The sequence below is a fragment of the Nerophis ophidion genome, linkage group LG09, assembly GCF_033978795.1.
Source record: "Nerophis ophidion isolate RoL-2023_Sa linkage group LG09, RoL_Noph_v1.0, whole genome shotgun sequence".
In the NCBI taxonomy this organism is placed as follows: domain Eukaryota; kingdom Metazoa; phylum Chordata; class Actinopteri; order Syngnathiformes; family Syngnathidae; genus Nerophis; species Nerophis ophidion.
The window spans coordinates 62,794,453-62,818,278 of record NC_084619.1 but is presented as its reverse complement, the minus strand read 5'-3'; the positions used below and the strand labels follow the sequence as shown (position 1 = coordinate 62,818,278).

Here is a 23,826-nt window from a genome sequence, read left to right as displayed (position 1 = left end):
ATTAGGTACACCCTAATCACATGTTTGCATTCAGTCATGGGACACTTCATTAGGTACACCCTAATCACATGTTTGCATTCAGCCATTGGACACTTCATTAGGTACACCCTAATCACATGTTTGCATTCAGTCATGGGACACTGCATTAGGTACACTTTAATCACAGGCTTCCATTCAGCCATAGGACACTTCATTAGGTACACCCTAATCACATGTTCGCATTCAGTCATGGGACACTTCATTAGGTACACCCTAATCACATGTTTGCATTCAGCCATTGGACACTTCATTAGGTACACCCTAATCACATGTTCGCATTCAGCCGTGGGACACTTCATTAGGTACACCCTAATCACATGTTTCTATTCAGTCATGGGACACTTCATTAGGTACGCTCTAATCACATGGTTCCATTCAGCCATGGGACACTTCATTAGGTACACCCTAATCACATGTTTGCATTCAGCCGTGGGACACTTCATTAGGTACACCCTAATCACATGTTCGCATTCAGCCGTGGGACACTTCATTAGGTACACCCTAATCACATGTTCGCATTCAGCCATGGGACACTTCATTAGGTACACCCTAATCACATGTTTGCATTCAGTCATGGGACACTTCATTAGGTACACCCTAATCACATGGTTCCATTCAGCCATGGGACACTGCATTAGGTACACTTTAATAACAGGCTTCCATTCAGCCATTGGACACTTCATTAGGTACACCCTAATCACATGTTTGCATTCAGCCATTGGACACTTCATTAGGTACACCCTAATCACATGGTTCCATTCAGCCATGGGACACTTCATTAGGTACACCCTAATCACATGGTTCCATTCAGCCATGGGACACTTCATTAGGTACACCCTAATCACATGTTCGTATTCAGTCATGGGACACTCATTAGGTACACCCTAATCACATGTTCGCATTCAGTCATGGGACACTTCATTAGGTACACCTTAATCACATGTTCGCATTCAGTCATGGGACACTTCATTAGGTACACCCTAATCACATGGTTCCATTCAGCCATGGGTCACTGCATTAGGTACACTTTAATCACAGGCTTCCATTCAGCCATGGGACACTTCATTAGGTACACCCTAATCACATGTTCGCATTCAGTCATGGGACACTTCATTAGGTACACCCTAATCACATGGTTCCATTCAGCCATTGGACACTTCATTAGGTACACCCTAATCACATGTTCGCATTCAGCCATGGGACACTTCATTAGGTACACCCTAATCACATGGGTCCATTCAGCCTTGGGACACTTCATTAGGTACACCCTAATCACATGTTTGCATTCAGCCATTGGACACTTCATTAGGTACACCCTAATCACATGTTCGCATTCAGCCGTGGGACACTTCATTAGGTACACCCTAATCACATGTTTGCATATAGCCGTGGGACACTTCATTAGGTACACCCTAATCACATGTTCTTATTCAGTCATGGGACACTTCATTAGGTACACCCTAATCACATGTTCGCATTCAGCCGTGGGACACTTCATTAGGTACACCCTAATCACATGTTCGCATTCAGTCATGGGACACTTCATTAGGTACACTTTAATCACAGGCTTCCATTCAGCCATGGGACACTTCATTAGGTACACCCTAATCACATGTTCGCATTCAGTCATGGGACACTTCATTAGGTACACCCTAATCACATGTTTGCATTCAGCCATAGGACACTTCATTAGGTACACCCTAATCACATGTTCGCATTCAGCCATGGGACACTTCATTAGGTACACCCTAATCACATGGTTCCATTCAGCCATGGGTCACTGCATTAGGTACACTTTAATCACAGGCTTCCATTCAGCCATGGGACACTTCATTAGGTACACCCTAATCACATGTTCGTATTCAGTCATGGGACACTTCATTAGGTACACCCTAATCACATGGTTCCATTCAGCCATGGGTCACTGCATTAGGTACACTTTATTCACAGGCTTCCATTCAGCCATGGGACACTTCATTAGGTACACCCTAATCACATGTTCGCATTCAGTCATGGGACACTTCATTAGGTACACCCTAATCACATGTTCGCATTCAGCCGTGGGACACTTCATTAGGTACACCCTAATCACATGTTCGCATTCAGTCATGGGACACTTCATTAGGTACACTTTAATCACAGGCTTCCATTCAGCCATGGGACACTTCATTAGGTACACCCTAATCACATGTTCGCATTCAGTCATGGGACACTTCATTAGGTACACCCTAATCACATGTTTGCATTCAGCCATAGGACACTTCATTAGGTACACCCTAATCACATGTTCGCATTCAGCCATGGGACACTTCATTAGGTACACCCTAATCACATGGTTCCATTCAGCCATGGGTCACTGCATTAGGTACACTTTATTCACAGGCTTCCATTCAGCCATGGGACACTTCATTAGGTACACCCTAATCACATGTTCGCATTCAGCCATGGGACACTTCATTAGGTACACCCTAATCACATGGTTCCATTCAGCCATGGGTCACTGCATTAGGTACACTTTAATCACAGGCTTCCATTCAGCCATGGGACACTTCATTAGGTACACCCTAATCACATGTTCGCATTCAGTCATGGGACACTTCATTAGGTACACCCTAATCACATGGTTCCATTCAGCCATGGGTCACTGCATTAGGTACACTTTATTCACAGGCTTCCATTCAGCCATGGGACACTTCATTAGGTACACCCTAATCACATGTTCGCATTCAGCCGTGGGACACTTCATTAGGTACACCCTAATCACATGTTCGCATTCAGTCATGGGACACTTCATTAGGTACACTTTAATCACAGGCTTCCATTCAGCCATGGGACACTTCATTAGGTACACCCTAATCACATGTTCGCATTCAGCCGTGGGACACTTCATTAGGTATACCCTAATCACATGTTCGCATTCAGTCATGGGACACTTCATTAGGTACACTTTAATCACAGGCTTCCATTCAGCCATGGGACACTTCATTAGGTACACCCTAATCACATGTTCGCATTCAGTCATGGGACACTTCATTAGGTACACCCTAATCACATGTTTGCATTCAGCCATAGGACACTTCATTAGGTACACCCTAATCACATGTTCGCATTCAGCCATGGGACACTTCATTAGGTACACCCTAATCACATGGTTCCATTCAGCCATGGGTCACTGCATTAGGTACACTTTATTCACAGGCTTCCATTCAGCCATGGGACACTTCATTAGGTACACCCTAATCACATGTTCGCATTCAGTCATGGGACACTTCATTAGGTACACCCTAATCACATGTTTGCATTCAGTCATGGGTCACTGCATTAGGTACACCCTAATCACATGTTTGCATTCAGCCATTGGACACTTCATTAGGTACACCCTAATCACATGTTCGCATTCAGTCATGGGACACTTCATTAGGTACACCCTAATCACATGTTTGCATTCAGCCATTGGACACTTCATTAGGTACACCCTAATCACATGTTCGCATTCAGCCATGGGACACTTCCTTAGGTACATCCATCCATCCATCCATTTCCTACCGCTTATTCCCTTTTTGGGGGTGCGGGGGGCGCTGGTGCCTATCTCAGCTACAATCGGGCGGAAGGCGGCGTACACCCTGGACAAGTCTCATTAGGCACACCCTTATAATTTTTCCTGTCAGAGCAGAAATGATTTTAACGTCTTGATCACGTTAAAAGCCTACTAAAACCAGGGGCGTCGGCAGACATATTTCACTGGGGCACGTGCCCCACTGTTGATCTGCAGTGCCCCAGTATAAATTTCACCAATAACAAAAAACGCTTCAGAGTTTTAAGTCTATATAACATAGACAACAGCCCACATACTACTTAGTATGGTAATTGATTGCTACTGTATTCACTCTACCAATGAGCACATGGCTAATTAATATGGTAATTTATTCGCGTGTGGATCGAGACTTCCATTGAGAGAGAGAAAGAGAGAGAGAGAGAGGATTCGAATCACTGCGTGAGGTAGGTAACTTTAGCCAACAACAATTTGTTAATTACATTATTTTGATTTGACTCAAACTGTAACTCCTAGATGGATTTAAGAAAGTTATTCGCCCGCAGCAGGGAAGAAGCAGCAGGAATGAGAGATGTAAGTGAAGTCCTAGCTAGCTAGGCAACATCATTGTCTTAAGTTGATGCTAAGTTAGCTAACGTTATTCCTTGTATCAAGACAAACATATTCATTTGCTGTACGAGCTGTCGGGGGAATTTCCAATGAACATGAAACATAATGTTGGTTATTGTCTGCTGGTTCTGCATCAATGATGATTTGGAGTAAGCATGTGTGAGTTGAGTGCTTCTCAAATGGTTTATCTTCAGGAAGAAAAACATTTTTCCATATCATCAAGTCATGAGCCAAATTTTTAAATCAGGTTTATTTCACAGAAAAATAGCACAGTAGACTTGTCTTGTTAATCGGTGTGACTTTGAGTAAAATAATCTTGTTTTGTCACCAGAAAAATGGCTACAGCTAAAGCATCTGGTTTTGTTTCCAGAAAAAATAGTAACATTTCTGTATTTGTTTTCAGAAAGATGGCTGAAAATATCTGGTTTTGTTGCCCCATTTACATTTTTTAAAAATATATTTCTATGTCTGTCCTAAGTCCTCCTCCAACTTGTTAGTCGGTTTGCCTTTTGCTAAAATACTCACTAATAGTCACTAGAAAAATGGCTGAAAATATCTGATTTTGTTGCCACAATTAGATTTTTTTTCTCCCTAAACTTTTTTTTTTTTCATGCACACATTTGACTGCGACTCACTGAAAATGACACACAATCCACTTTTATGTCAGGACCCAGCAGTTGGGAACCACTGGTCAACTGTATAACAGTTACTGTAATATTTCCATGTCTGTCCAGAGTGATTGACCACTTTGCAAAAATGAAAACGAGACGTTACAGTTTACTTCTCAGAAATGATTCCCAGTACAGACACACAACAGTTGTTCATTTATTCTACTACTGTGGCTTTATTGTTTTGTGTATATTTTATAGTTTTGTGTATCTGAAATAGAATTCGCCACATTGCCATAAATGGAAATTAAATCATATAAAAGAACCCGGAAATGCAGGGGTGCTTTTTTTTTTTTTTTTACTTTTGTAGATGTTAAATTTGCAGATGATTACTGCAATAAATATTTAAAAAAGATTCATTGCTCTTCCTTTTTGCTTTTACCAGTAGCAGTGTAGAAGTCTGGAGTAAAAAAGTGCACAAGTAGGTCAAATGCATTAGTTAATTTCAGGTGGTTAATCAAAGATCCATACAACATAATCTGATATGATTTCATAGTTTAAAGCACTATTTATGTATTTTTTATGATAAGTAAGTGCTAAAAAATGTTTTTGCTTGCGCGCTTTGCACGCTCACATGAAGTATTTGTGCCCCAGGTGTGCCGCAGTACAGTATTAGGTCTAGTGACGCCCCTGACTAAAACCCACTACTACCGACCACAAAGTCTGATAGTTTATATATCAATGATGAAATATTAACATTGGAAAACATGCCAATACAGCCTTTTTAGTTTACTGGATTGCAATTTTAAATTTTGCGCCAAGTTTCCTTTTGAAAACGTCGCGGTATGATGATGCGTGCGCGTGACGTCACAGATTGTAGCGAACATTTTGTTTCCAGCCCCAATACCAACTATAAGTTGTCTGCTTTAATCGCATAATTACACAGTATTCTGGACATCTGTATTGCTGAATCTTTTGCAATTTGTTCAATTAATAATGGAAACGTCAAAGAAGAAAGATGTAGGTGGGAAGCGGTGTATTGCGGCCGCCTTTAGCAACACAAACACAGCCGGTGTTTCCTTGATGACGGTGAAGCTTTACTATGGAACAGAGCGGTCAAGAGGACATAGTTCCCTACCACATGTCAACCGGCAGGTTTCGGTGAGAAAATTGTGGTTAATAAGTCGGCTCTTACCGTAGACTTGAGCGGAGAGCTTGCGTCGTTCCTCGTGCACTTGTCAAAAAGGGAGCTGCGGACTCTCTTGCCTCCTCCAACCGGCAGCCCCCGAACGTGGGATGCTTCCACCGTGGAGGAAGGGGGAAACAAAAATCTCAGCCTGCCCCCAACGGCTGCCTTTGCTTCGCCTCGTCGAGAAACGTGGCTTCCCTCAGAGACATTGGCGGTCACCACACCCATGGGCACTACTGCCTACATTGTCTTGTTATATTCTTATTTTACTGTTATATTGTTATTCCCATCGTTGCTTTTTAGTTTTTATTCTTATTGTAATATGTCTCTATTTTGTTTCCATTTAAACCCCCATTATTTAGTTTTTATTTTTATTTAAATTGATCTCAACTCTGTACACTCCTGCTGGAATTTTTATTTTCCTAAAGGAACTCTCCGGAAGGAATCAATAAAGTACTATCTATCTATCTATCTATCTATCTATCTATCTATCTATCTATCTATCTATCTATCTATCTATCTATCTATCACCCGTGGCCACAACCCACCGACTTTCAGGTATGACCATATAATCTCACTAAAACACTACTAACAAAATAGGCGGATAAGGGATTTTCCAGAATTATCCTAGTAAATGTGTCTAATAACATCTGAATCGCTCTCACTGCCCTCGTCTTTTTTTTTCTAGTCCTTCACTCTCACTTTCCTCATCCACAAATCTTTCATCCTCGCTCAAATTAACGGGGAAATCGTCGCTTTCTCTGTCCGAATCGCTCTCGCTGCTGGTGGCCATGATTGTAAACAATGTTCAGATGTGACCAGCTCCACAACCCGTGACATCACACGCACATCGTCTGCTACTTCCGGTACAGGCAAGGCTTTTTTATTAGCGGCCAAAAGTTGCAAACTTTATTGTCGATGTTCTCTACTAAATCCTTTCAGCAAAAATATGGCAATATCGCGAAATGATCAAGTATGACACATAAAATGGACCTGCTATCCCCGTTTAAATAAGAACATCTCATTTCAGTCGGCCTTCAAGCTTTAAGTGCACTTAAAAGCGTGCAATCCTCCATCTTGTTATCCAGGCGGCGATGGCGCCCAAAAGCCCGCTGGCCTTCCCCACGGTGGACGTCCCTGACCACGCCCACTACACCATCGGCTCCGTCATCCTGGTCATCGGCATCACAGGCATGCTGGGAAACTTCCTGGTCATCTACGCCTTCAGCAAGTGCGTACACGCCCACACATGCTCACAACTTGTCTGCATAGTGTTGTACACTGTTAGTACACTTCAGTGTCAACACGGATACACTGTTAGTACACTTCAGTGTCTACACCGGATACACTGTTAGTACACTTCAGTGTCTACACTGGATACACTGTTAGTACACTTCAGTGTCTACACCGGATACACTGTTAGTACACTTCAGTGTCTACACCGGATACACTGTTAGTACACTTCAGTGTCTACACCGGATACACTGTTAGTACACTTCAGTGTCTACACTGGATACAGTGTTAGTACACTTCAGTGTCTACACCGGATACACTGTTAGTACACTTCAGTGTCTACACCGGATACACTGTTAGTACACTTCAGTGTCTACACCGGATACACTGTTAGTACACTTCAGTGTCTACACCGGATACACTGTTAGTACACTTCAGTGTCTACACCGGATACACTGTTGGTACACTTCAGTGTCTACACCGGATACACTGTTAGTACACTTCAGTGTCTACACCGGATACACTGTTAGTACACTTCAGTGTCTACACCGGATACACTGTTAGTACACTTCAGTGTCTACACCGGATACACTGTTAGTACACTTCAGTGTCCACACCGGATACACTGTTAGTACACTTCAGTGTCCACACCGGATACACTGTTAGTACACTTCAGTGTCCACACCGGATACACTGTTAGTACACTTCAGTGTCCACACCGGATACACTGTTAGTACACTTCAGTGTCCACACCGGATACACTGTTAGTACACTTCAGTGTCCACACCGGATACACTGTTAGTACACTTCAGTGTCCACACCGGATACACTGTTAGTACACTTCAGTGTCCACACCGGATACACTGTTAGTACACTTCAGTGTCCACACCGGATACACTGTTAGTACACTTCAGTGTCCACACCGGATACACTGTTAGTACACTTCAGTGTCTACACCGGATACACTGTTAGTACACTTCAGTGTCCTCACCGCATACACTGTTAGTACACTTCAGTGTCCACACCGGATACACTGTTAGTACACTTCAGTGTCCACACCGGATACACTGTTAGTACACTTCAGTGTCCACACCGGATACACTGTTAGTACACTTCAGTGTCTACACCGGATACACTGTTAGTACACTTCAGTGTCTACACCGGATACACTGTTAGTACACTTCAGTGTCCACACCGGATACACTGTTAGTACACTTCAGTGTCCACACCGGATACACTGTTAGTACACTTCAGTGTCCACACCGGATACACTGTTAGTACACTTCAGTGTCCACACCGGATACACTGTTAGTACACTTCAGTGTCTACACCGGATACACTGTTAGTACACTTCAGTGTCTACACCGGATACACTGTTAGTACACTTCAGTGTCTACACCGGATACACTGTTAGTACACTTCAGTGTCTACACCGGATACACTGTTAGTACACTTCAGTGTCTACACCGGATACACTGTTAGTACACTTCAGTGTCTACACCGGATACACTGTTAGTACACTTCAGTGTCTACACCGGATACACTGTTAGTACACTTCAGTGTCTACACCGGATACACTGTTAGTACACTTCAGTGTCCACACCGGATACACTGTTAGTACACTTCAGTGTCTACACCGGATACACTGTTAGTACACTTCAGTGTCCACACCGGATACACTGTTAGTACACTTCAGTGTCCACACCGGATACACTGTTAGTACACTTCAGTGTCTACACCGGATACACTGTTAGTACACTTCAGTGTCTACACCGGATACTACGTAGTATCAATCGTTCACTCATCTTCCATCCATCTTCCACCTGTCTTCCATCCATCTTCCTTCCATCTTCCATCCATCTTTCATTCATCTTCCACTCGTCTTCCATAAATCTTTCACTCATCTTCCATCCATCTTTTATAAATGTTCCATCCATCTTCCATAAATTTATCATTCATCCTCCATAAATCTTCAATTCATCTTCCATTCATCTTCCATCCATCTTCTACCTGTCTTCCATCTGTCTTCCATTCATCTTCCATCCAGCTTTCACTCATCTTCCATCCATTTTCCATCCATCTTCCATTCATCTTCCATCCATCTTTCACTCATCTTTCACTCATCTTCCACTCATCTGCTATCCATCTTTCCTCCATCTTCCACCCATTTTCCATCCATCTTCAACCCATCTTCCTTCCATCTTCCATCCATCTTTCATTCATCTTCCACTCGTCTTCCATAAATCTTCCATCCATCTTCCATCCATCTTTCACTCATCTTCCATCCATCTTCTATAAATTTTCCATCCATCTTCAGTAAATCTATCATTCATCCTCCATAAATCTTCAATTCATCTTCCATTCATCTTCCATCCATCTTCTACCCGTCTTCCACCTGTCTTCCATTCATCTTCCGCCCATCTTCCATCCATCTTTCACTCATCTTCCATTCATTTTCCATCCATCTTCCATTCATCTTCCATCCATCTTTCACTCATCTTCCACTCATCTGCTATCCATCTTTCCTCCATCTTCCACCCATTTTCCTTCCATCTTTCACCCATCTTCCACCCGTCTTCCACCTGTCTTCCATCCATCTTCCGCCCATCTTCCATCCATCTTTCACTCATATTCCATTAATTTTCCATTCATCTTCCATTCATCTTCCATCCATCTTTCACTCATCTCCCACTCATCTGCTATCCATCTTTCCTCCATCTCCCACCCATTTACCATCCATTTTCCACCCATTTTCCATCCATCTTCCATCCATCTTCCACTCATCTGCTATCCATCTTTCCTCCATCTTCCACCCATTTTCCTTCCATCTTCCACCCATCTTCCACCCGTCTTCCACCTGTCTTCCATCCATTTTACGCCCGTCTTCCATCCATCTTTCACTCATATTCCATTAATTTTCCGCCCATCTTCCATCCATCTTTCACTCATCTCCCACTCATCTGCTATCCATCTTTCCTCCATCTCCCACCCATTTTCCATCCATCTTCCACCCATCTTTCATCGATCTTCCACCCGTCTTCCACCTGTCTTTCAACCATCTTCCACCCGTCTTCCACGTGTCTTCGATTCATCTTCCACCCATCTTCAATCTACCTTCCATCCATCTTCCACCCGTATTCTACCTGTCTTTCATCCATCTTCCACCCGTCTTCCACCTGTTTTCCATCCATCTTCCACCCATCTTCGATCCATCTTTCATCCATCTTCCACCCAAATTCCACCTGTGTTTCATCTATCTTTCACCCATCTTCCAACCATCTTCCATCCATCTTCCATCCATCTTTCACTCATCTTCCATCCATCTTCTATAAATCTTCCATCCATCTTCCATAAATCTATCATTCATCCTCCATAAATCTTCAATTCATCTTCCATTCATCTTCCATCCATCTTCTACCCGTCTTCCACCTGTCTTCCATTCATCTTCCGCCCATCTTCCATCCATCTTTCACTCATCTTCCATTCATTTTCCATCCATCTTCCATCCATCTTTCACTCATCTTCCACTCATCTGCTATCCATCTTTCCTCCATCTTCCACCCATTTTCCTTCCATCTTTCACCCATCTTCCACCCGTCTTCCACCTGTCTTCCATCCATCTTCCGCCCATCTTCCATCCATCTTTCACTCATATTCCATTAATTTTCCATTCATCTTCCATTCATCTTCCATCCATCTTTCACTCATCTCCCATTCATCTGCTATCCATCTTTCCTCCATCTCCCACCCATTTACCATCCATTTTCCACCCATTTTCCATCCATCTTCCATCCATCTTCCACTCATCTGCTATCCATCATTCCTCCATCTTCCACCCATTTTCCTTCCATCTTCCACCCATCTTCCACCCGTCTTCCACCTGTCTTCCATCCATTTTCCGCCCATCTTCCATCCATCTTTCACTCATCTCCCACTCATCTGCTATCCATCTTTCCTCCATCTCCCACCCATTTTCCATCCATCTTCCACCCATCTTTCATCGATCTTCCACCCGTCTTCCACCTGTCTTTCAACCATCTTCCACCCGTCTTCCACGTGTCTTCGATTCATCTTCCACCCATCTTCGATCTACCTTCCATCCATCTTCCACCCGTATTCTACCTGTCTTTCATCCATCTTCCACCCGTCTTCCACCTTTTTTCCATCCATCTTCCACCCATCTTCGATCCATCTTTCATCCATCTTCCACCCAAATTCCACCTGTGTTTCATCTATCTTTCACCCATCTTCCAACCATCTTCCATCCATCTTCCACCCGTCTTCTACCTGTCTTTCATCTATCTTCCACCCGTCTTTCATCCATCTTCCATCCATCTTTCACTCATCTTCCACTCATCTGCTATTCATCTTTCCTCCATCTTCCATCCGTCTCCCACCCATCTTACATCCATCTTCTACCTGTCTTTCACCCATCTTCCACCCGTCTTCCACCTGTCTTCCATCCATCTTCCACCCATCTTCCATCCATCTTTCACTCGTCTTCCATCCATTTTCCATCCATCTTCCATCCATCTTCCACTCATCTGCTATCCATCTTTCCTCCATCTTCCACCCATTTTCTATCCATCTTCCACCCATCTTCCATCCATCTTCCACCCGTCTTCCACCTGTCTTTCACCCATCTTCCACCTGTCTTCCATCCATCTCCCACCCATCTTCCACTCGTATTCCACCTGTCTTTCATCTATCTTCCAACCATCTTCCATCCATCTTCCACCCATCTTCTACCTGTCTTTCACCCATCTTCCACCCGTCTTCCACCTGTCTTCCATCCATCTTCCACCCATCTTCCACCCATCTTCCATCGATGGATAGCAGATCTTCCACCCGTCTTCCACCTGTCTTTCACCCATCTTCCACCCATCTTCCACCTGTCTTCCATCCATCTTCCATCCATCTTCCACTCGTATTCCACCTGTCTTTCATCTATCTTCCAACCATCTTCCATCCATCTTCCACCCGTCTTCTACCTGTCTTTCATCAATCTTCCACCCGTCTTCTACCCGTCTTTCATCCATCTTCCATTCATCTTCCATCCATCTTTCACTCATCTTCCACTCATTTGCTATCCATCTTTGTGGTTTCTTCCGAGGATGTTGTAGTCGTAATGATTTGTGCAGTCCTTTGAGACATTTGTGATTTGGGGCTATATAAATAAACATTGATTGATTGATCTTTCATCCATCTTCCACCCATTTTCCATCCATCTTCCATCCATCTTCCACCCGTCTTCCACCTGTCTTTAATCCATCTTCCATATGTCTTCCATCCATCTTCCATCAATCTTTCACCCGTTTTCCACCTGTCTTTCGTCTATCTTTCACCCATTTTCCATCCATCTCCCACACATCTTCCATCTGTCTTCCATCCATCTTGCATCCATCTTCCATCCATCCTTGTTTTTTTTCATTCTTCTCCTCTGACATTTTCCCAGAAGGCGCTTTGATTGAACGTCTTATTGATTGGAGCACTAAACAGATGTGATCCATTTGTGTGTGTGTGTGTGTGTGTGTAGGAGCCGCAGCCTGCGAACACCCGCCAACATGTTCATCATCAACTTGGCTGTCACTGACCTGCTGATGTGTGTCACTCAGTCACCCATCTTCTTCGTCAGCAGCATGCACAAGAAGTGGATCTTTGGGGAGAAAGGTACACACACACACACACACACACAAGCACGCGCGCGCGCACACTATAGATTATTGTACAAATAAACCAAACACAACAAGACAATAGGTTTTACAAATCATAATACAAATACAAGTAAAAATACTGGTAATAATACTGATAGTACATTCAAAACTACAGTCGTATTTCAGGATAGACGTTTCATTGGTTCTGCCAGGCAGAATTGACCTTGAAATCGTGTGTGGGTAAACAGTATCTCTGTGGTGGTGCAGACTCGGAGTGCACAGAAAAATCGATTCACCTTTGAAATGCGGGAATCATCCCAATTCTAACCTGAGTCATATTTTCAAAAGTATATTTTACAAAAATGTCATGATCTATGGTCTGGATCATGTTGTTTGTTATTTTCTGTTTACGCTTTTTGTTTGGTTACCATGACGACTCATTAGTTTCCCCTGCCTCATGTGTTCGTTATCACGTACCACGAGAATATTATTGAAGCCTGTTTTTGCCAGTTAGTCCTGTGCGACTTTACTCTGTATTTGCTCTTTTCATGCCGCAGTTTTCATGCTAGGTTCACGCTTGTTTTTCATGCGATTGTTCGCTTCATGCTAGGCCAAGTAAGTTTTGTTTATTCATGCCACAGTTCGCAAGTTTTTGGTTATAAATAAATAAATAAATGGGTTGTACTTGTATAGCGCTTTTCTACCTTCAAGGTACTCAAAGCGCTTTGACACTACTTCCACATTTACCCATTCACACACACATTCACACACTGATGGAGGGAGCTGCCATGCAAGGCGCCAACCAGCACCCATCAGGAGCAAGGGTGAAGTGTCTTGCTCAGGACACAACGGACGTGACAAAGTTGGTACTAGGTGGGATTTGAACCAGGGACCCTCGGGTTGCGCACGGCCACTCTACCACTGCGCCACGCCGGTTCTTGTCCATAGTTCTGTCTAAGTAGTGCTTTCACGTTGTGCGCCTTTTTGTTGTTCTTATTTTGATAGTGAATAATTAAATATGATCCTACCTTCACGCCTGGTCCAGAGTAGTCCGTTTGCATCCCGGGAGAACAAACCCCACAGCAGGCTTTGACCCCTCCGTCTTGACAAAAAAATGTTTGTTATGTATACTGTTTTTTAATAAGATGATTTTTAGGCTATCTCCATGCAACAAAATTGCAACTCCTATTCGTGCAGATTTTAAATGGATTCATAATGGTCCAAAAAATCTATTAAAAAAATTAATTAAAAGTGTATGATTAAAATGTTTTTATTTTTATTTTTTTACAGGAATCATTTTTTAAAAATGTTTTTAGTCCATCTCCGTTCAACCAGAAAGAGCTTTTCCAACCTGATTTCAAAGCGTCTCATTAAGATTATCAAACCAAATAATACTTTGTGAGAACCGGTTTGAATGGAGAATCGATTTCGAATTGACTCGGGGAGGCTGTGGTGTACCTAATAAAGTGGCTGTTATGAAAAAATCAATCTGTGTGGAAAAACTCTGAAAGGAAGAAGTGCCTCTTCCTCCTCCTCCTCCTCCTCCTCACACTCGACCTTCACGCCTTTGTTTCCCAACAACACTCCACAAAACCCACATTTTCCTCATGCTTGACAGCTTCCGAACTTTTTCCGCCAAGGACAACACACTGAAAAGTCAAAGCACGTAGGGGCCATTTTGAATTGATATTTTATTTTGTAAAAAAAAAAAAAAATGTGACAAAACTTTACATGTACTAAAAATCGTGTAAAGGTGACAAAGGGTATTAATATGATATAATAACAATGTCTTTATTATCAAAAAAACACGACAATGGCCAGCTCTCAAAAATATTAACTATGTTGTTACCACACATGCTGAAGCACTGAAGAGTAATCAACACATAAATAAATTTTTCTCATTTCATTATCTTTTTTTTTTTAATATATTTTTACTTGTTTTTTTTTTTTGTTTTTTTTTACCAATAATTTACTGCAAATGGCCCCCGGTACACACTTTGGACAAAACAAAAAAGAAAAGAAGAGTTCTGTACAACAAAAAAGGAGGGCTGTAGTTAAAAAAAAAAAATGCTGTAGTAATCCAAAAGTACTGTACTAAAAAAGGAGTGCTGTCGTAAAAAAAGGAGTGCTGTAGTAAAAGGTGAGTGTTTTAGTAAAAAAAAAAGGAGTGCTGTTCCAAAAACAATTATTTTGTAGGAAAAAAAGGAGTGCTGCAGAAAAAAAAGGAGTGTTTTTCCAAAAAAAAAGGTGTCCTGTAGTAAACACAAGAACTGTACTTTGTAGTCAAAAAGTGTTGTAGTAGTAAAAAAAGATGTAATGTACTAAATAAAAAAAGTACTGTACTAAAAAAGATGTGCTGTTCCAAAAAAAAGAGGAGTTTTGTATACTAAAAAAAGGAGTTCCGTAGAAAAAAAGAAGTGCTGTACTAAAAAAAAAAGCACTGTCCTAAAAGGGAGTGTTGTAGTAAAAAAAAAAGGAGGGCTGGACTAGAAAAAGGAGTGCGGTGTAAGAAACAAAAAAGTACTGTACTAAAAAAAAAGTGCTGTACTAAAAATAGTGTTGTAGTAAAAAAAAAGGCTTGCTGTTCCAAAAAAAGAGGAGTTCTGTACTAAAAATAGGAGTTCTGTAGAAAAAAAGGAGTACTGTAAATAAATAAAAAAGTACTGTACTAAAGAAGGAGTGTTGTGGTAAAAAAAAAAAGGAGGGCTGGACTAGAAAAAGGAGTGTGGTAATATATAAAAAAGTACTCTACTAAAAAAAAATGCTGTACTAAAAATAGTGTAGTAAAAAAAAAGGCATGCTGTTCCAAAAAAAGAGGAGTTCTGTACTAAAAATAGGAGTTCCGTAAAAAAAAAGAAGTGTTAGGGTAAAAAAAAAAAAGTACCGTACTTAAAAAGGAGTGCTGTAGTAAAAAAAAATAAAAAATTTGGGTTTGACTAGAAAAAGGAGTCTTCTAATAAATAAAAAAGTACTGTACTAAAAAAAATTAGTGCTGTACTAAAAATAGTCTTGTAGTAAAAAAAAAAAGGTGTGCTGTTCCAAAAAAAAAAGAGTTCTGTACTAAAAATAGGAGTTCCGTAGAAAAAAGGAGTACTGTAAATAAATAAAAAAGTACTGTACTAAAGAAGGAGTGTTGTGGTAAAAAAAAGGAGGGCTGGACTAGAAAAAGGAGTGTTGTAATATATAAAAAAGTACTCTACTAAAAAACAAGTGCTGTACTAGGAGTTCTGTACTAAAAATAGGCGTTCCGTAGGAAAAAGGAGTGTTAGGGTAAAAAAAAAAAAAGAAAAAAGTATCGTACTTAAAAAGGAGTGCTGTAGTTAAAAAAAAAATGGGTTGGACTAGAAAAAGGAGTGTTGTAATAAATAAAAATGTACTGTACTAAGAAGTTTTGTAGTAAAAAAAGAAAAGGAGTGCTGGACTAGTAAAAGGAGTGCTGTAGTAAATTAAAAAAAAGTACTGTACTAAAAATAGATTGTTGTACTAATAAAAGGTGTGTTGTTCCAAAAAAAGAGGAGTTCAATACTCAAAATAGGAGTTCCATTGTTAGGCTTAGTTTTTTTCCTCTGCATTTGTCTTTGTTTCCTCTGTGTTTAGTATCTCCTGTCTTTAGTTCCTGTCATGTGCTCTTATTTTGTCAGTTTCCTGTCTTGTTCCCTGAGTGCTGTGTTCCTCCTCAGCTGCGGCTGATTGGCACCTGGCCACACCTGTTGCCAATCAGCCCGCACCTATTTGTACCTGCTTTGTCTCCTGTCAATTGCTAGATCATTGTATTGTCGTTGCCACATGTCACTCTTGTCGTGTCGATGTGATCATTTCAGCTATTACCTGTCGTGCTACATTTTGTCCTGGTCGTCGTAGCGGTAAGCTGTTCTTGTTAGCCATTAACTATTTTCAAGTTTTTCTGTTTGCTATCCAGTAGCTTACACGCTAAAAATTCCCGTTCGTTTTTCGAGCTCCCATTGCTAGCTCCCTTAGTTTGTTATTCCGCCCACGTGCGTGCTTTTTGTCTGTTCTTGTTTAGTTTTAATTAAATCATGTTTTCATATCCAATGCCTGCCTCCATCGCTGCAACTTGGGGTTCGACACCTACAAACTTTGACATCCATATAAAAAAAGGAGTGCCGTAAATAAATAAAGTACTGTAGTAAAAAGGAGTGTTGTAGTAAAAAAAGGAGTGCTGTAATAAAGTGTTGTACTGAAAAAAGTGCTATAGTAAAAATGGGGGTTAAAAAGTACTATATCAAAAAAGGAGTGGTGTAATAAATAAAAAAGTACTGTACTAAAAAGGAGTGTTGTAGTAAAAAAAAGGAGTGCTGTAAAAAAAGTGTTGTAGTAAAAAAAAAGTGGACTCAAAAAAGGAGTGCTGTAAGTCATAAAAAAGTCATGTTCTAAAAAAGGAGTACTGTAATAAAAAAGTGCTGTACTAAAAAAAGGTGGTAAAAAGTACTGCATCAAAAAAGGAGTGCTGTAATAAATAAAAGTACTGTACTAAAAAAAGTACTGTAGTAAAAATGGAGTGTTGTACTAAAAAAAGGAGTGTTGTATTTATATAAAAAAAGTGCTGCAGTAGAAAAACGAGAAAAAAGTGCTGTATCGAAAAAGGAATGTCATAATAATCAAGTACTGCAAAAAAAGTACTTTATTAAAAAGGAGTGCTGTACCAAAAAAAAGTGTCTTATTTAAAAAAGTCATGTACTAAAAATAAGTGTTGTAGTAAAAGAAAGGAGTGCTGTACCAAAAAAAGGAGTGATGTAGTAAAAAAGGAGTGTTGTACCGTCATCATTTTAAGATCAGTCTTTAATACATTTTTATTTTCACTTTACTTGTGTGATGACCACACAACTCTAAGATGTACACAGTCATAACTTTTTCAACTGTGTGTGTGTGTGTGTGTGTGTGCGTGTGTGTGTGTGTGCGTGTGTGTCAGCGTGCGAGCTGTACGCCTTCTGCGGCGCTGTGTTCGGCATCTGCTCCATGATCACTCTGACGGTGATCGCCGTGGACCGTTACTTCGTCATCACGCGACCTCTCACCTCCATCGGCGTGTTGTCTCGCAAGCGGGCGCTGATCATCCTGGCGGCGGCGTGGACGTACTCGCTGGGGTGGAGCCTGCCGCCCTTCTTTGGCTGGAGTGAGGACACGCACACACACACACACACACACACACACACGTTTGTGTGAGTAAATGAGTGTGTGTGTGCTGCAGGTGCGTACGTGCCTGAGGGTCTGCTGACGTCGTGCACCTGGGACTACATGACCTTCACGGCGTCTGTGCGGGCGTACACCATGCTGCTCTTCATCTTTGTCTTCTTCCTGCCGCTCCTCGTCATCATCTACTGCTACGTCTTCATCTTCAGAGCCATACGCTCCACCAACCGGTCAGTTCCTGTCTGTCTCCACTTCACTTCCTGTCTGTCTCCATTTCACTTCCTGTCTGTCTCCATTTCACTTCCTGTCTGTCTCCACTTTACTTCACGGCTGTCTCCACTTCACTTCCTCTGTGTCTCCACCACATGGCACTTCACTTCCTGTCTGTCCCCACTTCACTTCCTGTCTGTCTCCACTTCACTTCCTGTCCGTCTCCATGACATGCCACTTTACTGCCTGTCTGTCTCCACTTCACTTCCTGTCTGTCTCCACTTTACTTCAACGCTGTCTCCACTTCACTTCCTCTGTGTCTCCACCACATGCCACTTCACTTCCTGTCTGTCTCCATTTCACTTCCTGTCCGTCTCCACTTTACTTCACGGCTGTCTCCACTTCACTTCCTCTGTGTCTCCACCACATGCCACTTCACTTCCTGTCCGTCTCCACTTCACTTCCTGTCCGTCTCCATGACATGCCACTTTACTGCCTGTCTGTCTCCACTTCACTTCCTGTCTGTCTCCATTTCACTTTCTGTCTGTCTCCACTTCACTTCCTCTGTGTGTCCACCACATGCCATTTCACTTCCTGTCTGTCTCCATTTCACTTCCTGTCTGTCTCCACTTTACTTCACGGCTGTCTCCACTTCACTTCCTCTGTGTCTCCACCACATGCCACTTCACTTCCTGTCTGTCTCCATTTCACTTCCTGTCCGTCTCCATGACATGCCACTTTACTGCCTGTCTGTCTCCACTTCACTTCCTGTCTGTCGCCACGGGGGAGGACATGCAAACTCCACACAGAAAGATCCCGAGCCCGGGATTGAACCCCAGACTACTCAGGACACCGTAGATGTTGAAATCCCTAAATTTCTTGCATATACACTTTGAAAAACGTTGTTCTTAAACTGTTTTGACTTTTTACTCACACAGTTGTGGACAAAGGGGTGTACCTCGCCCCATCCTTTCTTGTGAAAGACTGAGCATTTTTTTGGGAAGCTGTTTTTATACCCAATCATGGCACCCACCTGTTCCCAATTAGCCTGCACACCTGTGGGATGTTCCAAATAAGTGTTTGATGAGCATTCCTCAACTTTATCAGTATTTATTGCAACCTTTCCCAACTTCTTTATCACATGTTGCTGGCATCAAATTCTAAAGTTAATGATTGTTAGCAAAAAAAAAAATTATCAGTTTGAACATCAAATATGTTGTCTTTGTAGCATATTCAACTGAATATGGGTTGAAAAGGATTCGCAAATCATTGTATTCTGTTTATATTTACATCTAACACAATTTACCAACTCATATGGAAACGGGGTTTGTATATATATATCTTATATGTACATAAATCAAAAAATATATACAAATATATGTATATATTATTTATTTTTTGAATATATATATATATATACATACACATTATATATATATACACATTATATATATTATATATATATATAATATATATATACATATATATACATACATACATACAGGTGTGTATATATATATATATATATATATATATATATATTAGTTTTTTTTTGTTTTTGTTTTTTTAAAGTTGTTAATATTATGGGGAAAGAGATGTCATTGTACAAGAATTATGTCGGAATAACACAAAATTATGCCATTCTTGTCAAATATAATGGAAACAAATATGTTTTTCTTTTAAAAAAAATAAATACAAAAGTGTACAATAATAATCATCCGACAAGAATTGTGCAGAAATATGGTTAGGGAAAAAAGTTTTAAGAAAAAAATATTTTAAAAAGAATGTAAAGTATGCCATTTTACAGGATTAAAGTCAAATACTGTATATTGGAAAAAAAAATCATAATTGTTCTTAGAAAATAAGTTGTATTATTGTAAAAGCAAGAATGTGTGTGTGTGTGTGTGTGTGTGTGCGTCAGGGCTGTGGGCAAGATGAACGGCAGCGTGCGCTCTCACGCGTCGGCGCGGGACTCGGCGAAGACGTTCCAGCGGCTGCAGAACGAGTGGAAAATGGCCAAGATCGCGCTGATCGTCATCCTGCTCTACGTGGTCTCGTGGTCGCCGTACTCCGCCGTCGCCCTCACTGCCTTCGCCGGGTAAAGCTCTCACAGTGGAAGGCATGCGCCATGTCGCGGGCGGGATACATTGTGGTGGTCTGGGGTGTGCAGGTACGCCGACATGCTGACGCCCTACATGAACTCGGTGCCCGCCGTCATCGCCAAGGCCTCCGCCATCCACAACCCCATCATCTACGCCATCACGCATCCCAAGTACAGGTAGCGCCGCTTCCTCGTTTCCATTAGAGCCCACGCTAAGCTCGACCTGGATGCTAACTAGACCGTAGCGGATCCGCGGCGCTAATACCCGCTAAGTCGATGAAATCACAGATGTCCTTCCCCAGGGTGGCGTTGGCCAAGTACATCCCGTGTCTCGGCGTCCTGCTGTGCGTGCGTCCTCACGACATGCGCTCTGCCAGCAGCAGCTTCATTTCCACGCGGCGCTCCACCGTCACCAGCCAGTCGTCCGACATCAGCGCCCAGTTCCGCCGCCGCAGCAAGAGTCGCCTCTCGTCCGTCTCCGATAGCGAATCGGTGAGTTGGCCTTGACGGGCGACAGCTTTCGTTTTGAAAAGCCCCTTGTCTTCCGTAACGGCAGGGGCTGACGGACACCGAGGCCGACCTGCCCAGTCTGGGCTCTCGACCCGCCAGCCGCCAAGTGTCTTGTGACATCAGCAGGGACACGGAAGACTTTACAGAATTCAAACCTTCTTCCAGCTTCAAGAGCAAGATGAAAAGTCACGACTCGGGAATCTTCGACAAGGTCAGCGCAAAAACATCTTTGTCGTCAGGAAACCTTCCCATCAGAGCCGTTTGTAGAGAGAGTCGGGACAACCCGGTTTTAGTTCTGGTCCCAAACATGGCGCCCTGTAGTCACGTGTAAGGCCCTCACGTGACTACAGGGTGCCATGTTTGGGTCCAACTCTGAAACCGAGTTATCCAGAGTCTCTCTAATTGGTCAAAAGCCCCTCACGTGACTACAGAATGCCATGTTTGGGTCCAACTCTGAAACCGAGTTATCCAGAGTCTCTCTAATTGGTCAAAAGCCCCTCACGTGACTACAGAATGCCATGTCTCGGACCAAGTCTGAAACCGAGTTGTCCTGAGTTTCTGATTGGTCAATATCCCCTCACGTAACTACAGGGCGCCATGTTTGGGACCAACTCTGAAACCCAGTTGTCCTGACTTTCTGATTGGTCCAAAGAACTTCACATGACTACAGGGCGCCATGTTTGGAACCAACTCTCAAACCAAAGTTTTCCAGAGTCTCTCTGATTGGTCAAAAGCCCCTTACGTGGCTACAGAACGCCATGATTGGGACCAATTGTGAAACCCAGTTGTCCCGACTTTCCAAATGGTCAAAAGCCCCTCACATGACTACAGGGCGCCATGTTTGAGAGAGTCAGGACAACCCGGTTTTAGTTCTGGTCCCAAACATGGCACCCTGTAGTCACGTGTAAGCCCCTCACGTGACTACAGGGCCCCATGTTTGGGACAAACCCTCAAACCGAGTTGTCCAGCGTCTCTCTGATTGGTGAAAAGTCCCTAACATGAATACAAGCTGCCATGTTCGGGACCAATTCTCAAATTGGGTTCTCCAGAGTCTGTCTGATTAGTCAAAAGACCCTCAAGTGACTATGGGGCACCATGTTTGGGTCCAACTCTGAAACCGAGTTGTCCAGAGTCTCTCTCATTGGTCAAAAAACCCCTCACGTGACTACATAACGCCATGATTGGGACCAACTCTGAAACCGAGTTGTCCTGAGTTTCTGATTGGTCAATATCCCCCCACGTGACTACAGGGCGGCATGCTTGGGACCAACTCTGAAACTGAGTTGTCCAGAGTCCGTCTGATTGGTCAAAAGCCCCTCACATGACTACAGGGCAACATTTTTCGGACCAACTCTCAAACCGGGTAATCTAGAGTCCCTTTGATTGGTCAAAAGACCCTCACATGACTACAGGGCTCCACGTTTGGGACCAATTCTCAAACCGGGTTATCCAGAGTCTCTCTGATTGGTCAAAAGACCCTTACGTGGCTACAGAACGCCATGTTTGGGACCAATTGTGAAACCCAGTTGTCCCGCCTTTCCAAATGGTCAAAAGCCCCTCACATGACTACAGGGCGCCATGTTTGGGAACAACTCTGAAACAGAGGTGTCCTGACTTTCTGATTGGTCCAAAGAACCTCACATGACTGCAGGGCGCCACATTTGGGACCAATTCTCAAACTGTGTGATCCAGAGTCTCTCTGATTGGTCAAAAGACTCTTACGTGGCCACTGAACGCCATGTTTGGGACCAATTGTGAAACACAGTTGTCCCGACTTTCCAAATGGTCAAAAGCCCCTCACGTGACTACAGGGCGCCATGTTTGGGACCAACTCTGAAACCGAGGTGTCCTGACTTTCTGATTGGTCCAAAGAACCTCACATGACTAAAGGGCGCCACGTTTGGGACCAACTCTCAAACCGAGTTGTCCAGCGTCTCTCCGATTGGTTGAAAGCCCCTCACGAGACTACAGAGCACCATGTTTGGGACCAACTCTCAAACCAGGTTGTCCAGAGTCTCTCTGATTGGTCAAAAGCCCCTCACGTCACTACAGGGCGCCATGTTTGGGAACAACTCTCAAACCGGGTAATCTAGAGTCTCTCTAATTGGTCAATATCCCCTCACGTGACTACAGGGCGCCATGTTTGGGACCAACTCTGAAACCGAGCAACTCTGAAACCGAGTTGTCCTGACTTTCTGATTGGTCCAAAGAACCTCACATGACTACAGGGCGACATGTTTGGGACCATCTTTCAAACTAAAGTTTTCCAGAGTCTCTCTGATTGGTCAAAAGCCCCCTCATGTGACTACAGGGTGCCATGTTTGGGACCAACTCTAGAACTGAGTTATCCCGAGTTTCTGATTGATGAAATATCCCCTCACGTGACTACAGGGTGCCATGTTTGGGACCAATTTTCAAACCGAATTGTCCAGAGTCTCTCTCATTGGTCAAAAGACTCCCACGTGGCTACAGAACGCCATGTTTGGGACCAAGTGAAACCGAGTTGTCCCGACTTTCTGATTGGTCAAAAGCCCCTCACGCGACTACAGGGCGCCATGTTTGGGACCAACTCTCAACCCGGGTTATCCAGGGTCTCTCTGATTGGTCAAAAGCCTCTCACGTGACTACGGAGCACCATGTTTCGGACCAACTCTGAAACTGAGTTGTCTAGAGTCTGTCTGATTGGTCAAAAGACTCACGAAACTACAGAAAGCCATGTTTGGGACAAACTCTAAAACCAAAATGTCCCGACTCTCTGATTGGTCAAAAGCCCCTCACCTGACTACAGGAGGCCAAGTTTTGGACCAACTCTTAAACCGAGTTGTCCAGAGTCTCTCTGTACACGGCTCCGCTTCCAACCACTCGTCAGCATCCTCTTTGTCTTCCTACAGACGTCCTTCGACACAGACATCTCCACCATCGGAGTCGGCCCCATTCCTAACGTGAGTACCAAGACTCGAATCGGACAC

The 23,826-nt window shown here is 42.9% G+C and overlaps 1 protein-coding gene across 4 annotated transcripts in view; it reads left to right on the top strand.

The window, feature by feature from the left end:
- LOC133559615 (melanopsin-A-like) overlaps nt 1-23,826 on the top strand; it is a 41,795-nt gene that overhangs the window by 13,124 nt on the left and 4,845 nt on the right. For 2 of the 4 annotated variants that reach the window (XM_061911534.1, XM_061911537.1), the window contains exons 3-11: nt 7,087-7,229; nt 12,768-12,901; nt 17,816-18,019; nt 18,095-18,266; nt 20,168-20,344; nt 20,417-20,524; nt 20,650-20,839; nt 20,904-21,068; nt 23,749-23,799. In XM_061911534.1, the coding sequence (XP_061767518.1) occupies nt 7,087-7,229; nt 12,768-12,901; nt 17,816-18,019; nt 18,095-18,266; nt 20,168-20,344; nt 20,417-20,524; nt 20,650-20,839; nt 20,904-21,068; nt 23,749-23,799 (1,344 nt within the window). Of the gene's footprint in view, nt 1-7,085; nt 7,230-12,767; nt 12,902-17,815; nt 18,020-18,094; nt 18,267-20,167; nt 20,345-20,416; nt 20,525-20,649; nt 20,840-20,903; nt 21,069-23,748; nt 23,800-23,826 lie in introns of all 4 variants that reach the window. The other 2 variants (XM_061911536.1, XM_061911535.1) reach the window with 1 other exon arrangement.